The 9,565-nt window shown below is 40.0% G+C and overlaps 1 protein-coding gene across 1 annotated transcript in view; it reads left to right on the forward strand.

Annotated features, from left to right (window-relative positions):
- Positions 1-9,565, forward strand: part of PLCB1 (phospholipase C, beta 1 (phosphoinositide-specific)) — a gene marked incomplete at both ends in the record, with an annotated part of 80,575 nt that overhangs the window by 17,231 nt on the left and 53,779 nt on the right. Inside the window, 2 exons of the mRNA XM_009704931.1 lie at positions 18-118; positions 1,518-1,684. Of these exons, the coding sequence (XP_009703233.1) occupies positions 18-118; positions 1,518-1,684 (268 nt within the window). The remainder of the gene's footprint in view (positions 1-17; positions 119-1,517; positions 1,685-9,565) is intronic.

Consider the following 9,565-nt stretch of genomic DNA (forward strand, 5'->3'; position numbering starts at 1 on the left):
TTTTCCCCATTTCACAGAATGATTCCATCCCTCAAGACGACTTCACGCCAGACGTGTACAGGGTGTTCTTAAACAACCTTTGCCCTCGGCCTGAAATCGACCACATCTTTTCTGAGTTGTAAGAAAAGACGTTCTTTTTTTTGTTGTTGTTTCTTTTCCCTTTCACTGATTTTCTGGGCTGGGGATGGCAAAGTAGGTTATTTAGACTACAGCAGCATGCAGCAATTGCCAAGAACAGATTTCAATGTCAAGCAGGGCTGTTATTTAACCTTGGATCAAGGGTTCTTTCTCTCCCAAGCTTTTGCCTCCATTTCTAATGGCTAGAGTTTTAAAGTAATTTGTTCCTAGAGGAGCACAACTGCCGGGTCTTGTTTTTCTTCATGGATTAGGATAGCTTAGGCTTCCATGAAAGTAAAGGAAGAAGAGTAATAAGCAATAACAGCATGCAATAGGCATGATAATATGTATAATCACCCCCAAAAGCTTAATTAGGAGTTGCAAAAAATGCAGTAACTTTTAGGATTTGTGCATTGTGAATTCACACCGTGAGATTAAATTAGCAACCAGCTACGACTGATTCCATACATTCAGTTACAAGCTATATAACTCGTCTTGCTTCTACCCCTTGCAGCAAGTCATTGTCCTTCCCAGTTTCAGCAGAACCTCATCAATGGAGTCGGAACATGAAGCGATAGGCAAGCAAAGTAATTTCCAAAATACATCCCAAGACCACCAAAGCAATTAATGAACATATCTTTGCAACATGGGTGTGCTCACGTACTCCTTCTGTGCCTGTTTTCTCTGAGGTTTCAGAGGAACGCAGCCTTGGCCTGGTTTGCTCCCGTTGAACCCAGGGCTAGGCTCCCTCTGACTCTCTCGCAGAGTAGAAGCAGGCCAGTCCCCGGTGCTGTAGACAACGCTGGGCACATCACCTGGCTTGGAGGCTTCCTGCATCTCCATCTGGGTACAAATTGTACCCAAACTCTGCTCTTTTCACTAACTCTCTAAATAGGCATCTTTTTGCGTGCTTTGCAGAGTCCCTAGCATGTTTTAGCAGGTTTATAAAAAAAAAAACCACACACAACAAAACACCAAACAAATACTAAAATAATGAAATCAGGGCTGCTGTTATTCAGCAGTAAAACCGAATCGTTGGGCACGGAGGGGTTGTGTCAAGCTCAGGATTGAATTCCATGTTGTTTTCTCTTTTTACTTTTTTAAATTGCTTAGTTCCAGGAATTCAGAGGAATGAAAAGCTTTTAGCGTTGCTCCAACTCTTCCCATTGATGTCAATAATGCTGAACACTTTTAAAAATCTTACTCCTAGATGTTTAATGAAGAACGTCTGGCGTTACATGCTGGCAAAGTAAATTAGTCCAGAGACACAGTGGGACAATGTTTTTGTTGTACAATAGCTTGAAACTTGTTTTGGTTTCCTGGGAGGTTACAGAATGTTGAACAAGATTTCAAGGAAATGTATTTTAATGGCTTTGCTGTTGCTTTAATTTTTTCTCTAGTGGTGCCAAGAGCAAACCATACCTTACTGTTGATCAGATGATGGAATTTATAAATTTTAAGCAACGTGATCCACGATTAAATGAAATCCTTTATCCACCATTAAAACAAGAACAAGTCCAGCAGCTGATTGAGAAGTATGAACCCAACAGTAATCTAGCAAAGAAAGGTCAGTGGTTTTTATATTCTCACTGTACTCTGTTTCTGATTTGAAACAATGACTCAATTATCCTACAGTGCATGCTAAAGCAAAATTTGGTTCAGAATCAAATTGCATTTCCAGCTATCTGCTTTTGGATTGTACAAGCTGATGAGACGTCGTGTGGTGCATTTTTAAATGTATTTGGTTGGGATCAATTCAGGAATGATGGGGCTGGTTTCAGTATTTACTTTTCAGTATGTGTAATTGATAGTTTAGAACAGGTGCTCTGGTATGCAAACTTCAGCAGAAACCATACTGTCGTGACAACTGTATATCAGCATCTGAAATGTAAAATTTAAAGAAAAAAATCAGTGACAATGAAACTAAGATGGTAATTCTGTCATTTAATAACAGTAATAAGTCCAGGCCTCTGCTTTCTGACAGTGGTATGCAAAGTAAGATGTGAGAGCAGCTGAGGGTGTTCTGTGCTGTAATCACAGAAAATTCCCTTTTGAAAATCTCGAGCGTTGTCAGGGCTTAACTGGGTGTTTCGCCAAAACCAGTGAGAGAACTTCTGCTCAAATCTCTGCAGATTTTTACTACCATCACAAGTCTTAAAATAGCATTGAATTTGTGTCTGCGTCCTGTTTTATTCCAGTCCACATATCCTAACAATTACCCCAGCTTTTAGTATGTTTATACCTTAGAAATTTTAGGGGCATGGGAATATCGTGAAAAACAGATTTAATATGGAAAAACTGTTTTGGTCCAGAGATTTCAGATCCAGAGGGAACACAGTGACATCTTTCCCAAAAGTCTAGAGGTGAGCTGAAGGCACTCCCACCCCTCTCCCTGGAAGCCTTCTGACCTAGATGTCTTCCTGAAGGAAACCTGTGGCTCTCGTTGCCGCAACCAACGTTGCCTCAGGGCAAAACACTTCTTCTTTTTCTCATAAGGCTTCTTATTTTTCTAGTCCAAGCAAATTTAGTGTTTCCAGAGGTTTTGATGGAGGGGTAAATCCTGCTGCTTTGTCATGCTTACGCAAACTGTGTTTTGACATCAGTGAGAGTACTATCATGAGTAGGTGAAGACACATTGTGACCTCCTCTCTTATCCATACAAATATTAGAATATTGCTCTGTGCTTACCTTATTTCACATCAGCGGCAGGAAATTCTGGTACTTAAAAGATCGTTCTTATTACCCAAATATTGGCACTTCATATAAACTAAACAAAGGATTTATTAGAAGGAGATGTGCTGATGTGCTAGCAGAACACCAAAGTCAAAATGAAATCACCTTCTGACTAACAATAAGGAGGAAACATGAAACAAACCTCAGAAAGAAGGGTGTTGTGATGATGTTTGCTGACACCCTCCAAGTAGGATTTGTGGGACACCTCCAGCTTACCCTAATTTATGTTGGTGCACACATGTGCTGCAGGCACTTGCTCTTCCATAGATGCCTCTCTTCCTGGGTATGATTTGTATTGTTCTTACAGAATCAGTTCTCACAGAAAATGCTGACTGTAACAAGGAAAAGGCAGATCATAGAGAGTTAATTCCTTTTGTCGTTGAGGGTTTTTTTGTTGTTGGGGTTTTTTTGTTTGTGTTTTTTTTTTCCCCTCTTCAAACTTGTGTACTGAGGTCCAGCAAACTGATGGAGCTGGCACAACCTGCGGGCCACTTCTGTGCTGCAGACACCACCTCTTACATGGCACCGTCTGGCAGCTGAGCTGCAGCAACTGGCACATGCTTCTAACTATGCTCCAGTGCAAATCCCCAGCTTTTACTGCCTTAAAATTACAGGAATTGGCTGATCAGGAATGACATGGGGGCACAATATTTTCTGTACGTCTGCTCCGAGTTGGGAATGCAAGTCACTGTATGTTAAATAAAGTGTAGGTGTGCGCTCAATCCTACACTCATAGAATAATTGCAAACAAATGCTGCATGTCTGTAAAATGTCACCAAAATACAACAGTGCATATTCATAATAATGATTTAACCTTTTAATACGGTGTTTTGTAAAAGGGCTTGTCACTCAGGCTTTCTGCTGTTGGAAAGGACTGTTTGTAGCTTGAATTGCAGGGATGGCAGGCCTAAGTGACACACTTCAGTGATGCTTTCCCTGCCACTGAAACTATACTTACTTGGGCCATTGAGTGGAGATGTCGTTTTCGGTAGACCTGTGGATGTTCAGACCAGTTAGATGTGGTCCACTGTTACACACCCACAAACTTGTTGGCCTTCACTTCCCACCTCCACTGCTCGGATACCCTGCGATGTTTCTTGCGGTGGCATTGCTTATGTCCCCTTACTTGCCCGGGGCCAAAATCAGTTGAGAGGTAGGGATGGAAGCAGGATGTTTGGAATGGCCCCTGTCCCATCAGTAAGAGCAGGTAGAAACCTTAGGGCACCCAGACCAGCAGCTTCAGTAGGTAAGAAGGTAGCAGAAGCCTTCATCCAGCATAGTTCTCAAAGAAAACGGGGCCCAACAGCTCCATGAAGAGAGATGGGCTTAGGATTGTTGTCCACATGCTCCTTTATGCTCCTGCATTTCCAAGTGAGCTGGAAGAGGCCCCAACTAAATAGCTCCTTGGGACCAATGGGGTACACCAAAAACCAGAAGAGCAGTGCAGGGAAGAGAGGAGTAGTGTAACAAGGCACATGAGGCAGAGGTGATGACGTGAGAGAATGATGTGATAAACAGCAGGATGGGAAACAGAGTTCTAGGTGGCGTAAGGATGACTTCATCGCTGTTGTACCAGAGCAATGCAGCTAAATAATTGGACTTTTGGAGCAGTTTTGAGGAGGTTTGATTCAAGAAGCGAGCCAGAAGCTCTGACAACATGGTATATGTATTTGTTCTTTCTTGGCAATGAGAAGTTACTTCTTTGAAGTAAATCAGAACTACAGGTCCAGAACAGAAGAAAATAACCATGAAGAAATATAAAAGTTATGATTAACTGCTTCTTGTGATTAATGAGTGATTTGAAGCACTTTGTGGTGGTAAAGACTTTGAAGGCTTGTTTGCAAGAATTAGGTGATATAAATGACCAGCCTTTGTGCCAGTTAAATCCCTTTTCCTCAGATTGTTCTAGAGTTTGAACATGTGCTGCTGCTCAGTGTGTGTGTGCCCAGGCACGTGCCACACACACGTATATTGTTTTGTTTCCATAAGCTGCCCTTCTGACCAGCTCCGTTCGTTGTCTTGTTTCGTTATTAACATCAGATTGCAGAGAGGTTAGGGACAAACATAAGTGGTGAAGGTCTGTCCACTTTCATGTTTGTTTCTGTAGTATTTCTAAGTTTAATTATTTAAACAATCAATCTGATGTTCAGATATCCCACTGAAATAAAGGAAGGCATGTTCAGCATCCTCATGAAATAAACCAAGCTCTTCTGTTTAATTTGAACTTTAAAGCCTGTATGGTCCTTGTTCAAAGTGCCAGAGAAGATTACTTTTGCAAAAGCCTGAAACAAAGTGAGTGACAAATGTCCTTATTTTTCAGGTGTTCTATAAGACCACAAGGCCTAGATTTCTAATCACCTTTCACAAACTTATACAAAATATATATCGTCTTTTTTTCTTCTTTTTTCCTGTGCACAGTAGCACATGTGTCAAGATTCAAAATTAAACTGAATACTTGCAATTCACAAGGATTAAAAGCATTTGCTAAAAGCATTTATGCTTCGAGAGTAAGATTTCATGTTTGCAACATGCAGAACGTCCTGGCCTTGATGTAATAAATCACTTAAGCATATGCTTAAGTTTATGGGTGATGTGGGAAGAGAGTATGGTTATATAAAAATCGCTTATGCTTCATTTCCTTGAACATTATATTAATTAGCTATTGAAGCTCAGTTCCCAAGGTTGTTCAAGTGAAATTTCTGGGCGGTTCTGGCCAGGACCATGTACACAGGTGCCTGGGCAACTTCTGAGAGTGTGATGCACGTGCTTCTTAGCAAATAAAATTTTATGCATTGAAAAGTTCTTTTAAATAGAATTAGGCATTTTTTCCTTGAAAACTTAAATCCAAATTCATAAAATAGAAACTATGTGCCTTTATACAGTAGCCTGACCCCTTGCTCCCACTACCCTGTTTGGACAGTTCTAGACCTTCACTCATCTGATGATTGTGTCTTCTCCTAATTTCCATCTAACTGTGTTCATTATCTGTGCACATCCACTGTACAGCAATTCTTTTAGTTCTTCTTCTCTCATAACTAATTAAATTCATTTCTAAAGAATCGTTGCACTCTCAACTTTCACAGAACTAGTCAAATGCTTTTGACATCTCTTATTTCTCCACTTCTCTGGTCACCATTATAGCTCTTTTTTTTCCTACCTGTTGCAACTAAACTACAGTATTTTGAACACAGTAACCAAGAAGCATCATTATATTTTAAACTTTTACAACATGGCTCTTCAGGCACCTGGCAAAATCAAATGGCAATGTTCTTACTGGATAAGAGCCTTAGGTTGCAGAGTTTTGAGTAAAAAGACTACCTGCGTTCCTGCTCGTCACCGATGTATTTTTAGGTATTGTATTGCCGGGATGCGATTGAGCTTTTGCAACATCAGCAGATACGTGGGCTTGACATCTACATAGGTTAAGCATCTGGCGTTGTGTTTTATTGTGGTTGAAGCGAGCTGTTGTGATTAATGCTTTGTGTCAGACAGTGAAGGAGATTAATGCACTGTGTATAGCATGTTTCCTTATCAGGTGGAAGCAGAAGGAAGTTCCCGGTGCTGCTGAGCGGTCTCGCTGTCAGCAAAAGCGTACTGGGGGGCCGTTAGGTCTGGTTAAGTAGCATCTTGTAGTTTGGTATTGTCAGGCTGTAAAGCGTTTGCATTGGGTGGCTGCCGTAACTGCTAAATGTATTGCCTTTCACGTTACCGCGTTGATAATGGGATGCATGTCAATAAAGCGATTACAAGGGGTTGATTTGGAATTTCTTTATTTGCTTTTGTTTTTAAGAAGGCTTGTGTAAAAGTAAGTTGTTCAGGATCTTGTTACATTATAGGTGGGAGGTAGGACATTGATGCTGAGTTTCAGGTGTCTCTGTTTGCCATGTCCAGGCTCCCAGGAGCAATAGTCCTGGTTTCTAGAACTGTGTGAAATTTACCATATAAATATGGTGCAAATTCTGCAGAAATGTGCTGCTGCTTCCTGACTTACTGATGCAACTCTTTTATAGAAGTTTCTAAGTTTAAAAGAACCCCAGAGCTTTGGGACCTCAAATCCCGTTGCCTCAGTTTAAACCTTTCTTTCTGAAACCAGTGTTTTGAAAACCTGGGCAACAGTCTTGGTGCTAGGGACATCGTGTGTCTCTTGAAGACTCTAAGTACGCAAGAACAGCTCTACCCATGTACCAGAGTAGCAACGAAGAATACGAAACCAAGGCCTGGTAGGGAAGGAAGACATGACAAAGCTGGAACTGTGCTATAGCAATAAAATACACACTTCCCACCATCCTCGTTGGGAGCAAGAGAAGGGTTTAGGTTATTGTTAGCCATTATTTTTAGAGTGGTTTTTATTGAGAGAGATGGTCTTGACTGTAGTATGAGATTTAAAAACAGAGTCTGGAAGTGCTTTGGAGATTTTGCTGGCCAATGGATCTATCCATCAGATTGTACTTACTAGAAGACATCTTTGAGGTAAGTAATGGCATAAAGATGTTAATTTTTTTCTCAGAAGTATGCATTCATTTAAATACTATCTCTGCCTATTTAATTTTAAAGGGCCAAACTTTTAGATCTGCACAGAGGAAAAGAGCTTTGCTCTTATTTGACAGCATTTCTTTCTCCAGATTTTCTCAGCTGGACCTGTTTGGAAGTACTGTATGTCAGTTTTAGTTAGGCATGTATTTAGAAGGATTGTAGGGGAGCTGGTTCCATGACTGTCCTTGAGTTCCAGTATGAATTCTGTGTTGCTAGTGCACATTTATTGGTAGGTTTTGTACTGGGTTTTTTTTAGGCAATAAAAGAAATTAAGCAATTAAGATTAGATTACGATATATGTAATTTTATACAACGTTTACTACATGTGTTTTTCTCATGGCAGTTTCAACGCCAGGCAGTATTCACTTCAGCACAAATGTGTTTTTCCTCCCTTAAACATCAATACATTTTAAACCTTTTCATGCCACCACATTAAATTCACCTTTTAGTAACTGCTTAAGAATAATTACACATTGGAGTCTTTCGATGGCAGAAGGGGGTCATTTCCTAGGCAACAGATTTTAATGGCAAAAACAAGTACCGTGCAACCGTGGCTACACTTTTAAGACATACTTCATAATATTTAAAATATAAATTCTGATGTATAAACCATTCAGACAAATGGTGGGGTTTTCTGGCAGTGAAACATTTGTAGGAAGTGTTACAAAATGGACGAAAACCTTCAGCCTCCTAACTGTAACGTTGGAAATTAAGAATACTTACCAAAAAGCCCATTACCTTTGGCACTTTTGGTGCTTTCCAGCATTCCAGTTGTATAAGAGAAGAGCTCTCAGCGTTGTTTCTCATTCTCAAATGACAACAGAACAATAGATCCCATTCGCAATTTATTACTCTTTAAAATTTATAAGCCACACAAAAGTTGTAGCCTGTCCCATGCTGTCAGCAGCAAGTGCTAAGTAGCTTGCCAGAAAGCCTTTTTAAAATTATTTTAATATATATATGCAGTGAATGTTAGTATGAATAATGTATTACCATAAATAAGTTAATGGAAACTATACTTGTCAAAATTAATTTGCAAAATATGTTTCTGTAGGGCACTGTATTTTCTTTTTAGTTGCTTGTTTTGTAGTTACTAGTTAAGCTGTGAAATTCACTTCAGGTCTTGAAGTTATTTGGAAGATTGCATCTCAAGTAAAAGACTAAATGTTGTAAAAATCTTTTAGAATGGAAAATCCTGAATTGTGAGGATTTTTTGCATGTCCTTTACAGGTAAAGTAAAACATCTTTCTAACTTAACTGTAACAACTGGATAACAAAATGAAGCAGTAATGTGGACTAGTAATAATGGATTTTGCAACAGTGAACAAAGACACAGTGGTACCTGGCGTAGTAAAAAAGCAACAGTTTTTACCTTATAATCTTTGGTTGCATTTTAAAAGTGTAGGGACTGGCTAGGATCTGAGACACACGTGCTTATGCATAGAGTTAGTTTTTGCTGTTGGCACTGGAATTAATGAAAATATCAAAAATATGTTTAGGGTTTCAGGGAGGGCAAACTTCCGAATCTTCTGTGTATAATACAGATACTTTGAAAGAAACGTGAGCTTTGCAGAAATGCGTTTTGGGACTGGTATCTGGTACCAGGAATAACTCCACTGATATCGGTGAAACTCTACCGAATGTAAAATGGACAGATTTATTGTGGAATTTATATCTTTAGAGCTGCAGAGCGTAAACTAATCGTGATAATGTAAGTTCAGCAGTCAGACCAGACATGCACTAACTCATGTGGAAGCTGACCATACCAGTGACTCTTGTCCCACGTCCTGGAAACCTGACAGGCCACCTGATGGACCCCAAGCTCAAACCCTACAGGCAGGCTTAAAGCCTATGTCCTAACATTGAAAATGGATGAAAGAACCTGGGGTGACAGGACCACAAAGCAAACATGAGTAGAAGTTTTGTGTATGTATGTGTAGGGGCTGCATCATTCCCTTCAGCTGGAGCTTTTGCTCAGAGATAAGTAAAGAGAGTCTTACATCAATACTGCATTTCAAGGGTTACGGAGACACATTTCTCTGCTGCTGCCTGCCTGTATTGTGTTTGACTCAGCCTCAGACTGTCAGAGCCCATAAATAGAAAACTTACTCTAAAAGTAAAACGGCTTCTTTGTGCTTGTTGCTGCGTTACTGCCTGGAACACAGGGTGGTATTCAATTTTC

Source organism: Cariama cristata, unplaced genomic scaffold (assembly GCF_000690535.1).
Source record: "Cariama cristata isolate BGI_N322 unplaced genomic scaffold, ASM69053v1 scaffold2480, whole genome shotgun sequence".
NCBI lineage: Eukaryota > Metazoa > Chordata > Aves > Cariamiformes > Cariamidae > Cariama > Cariama cristata.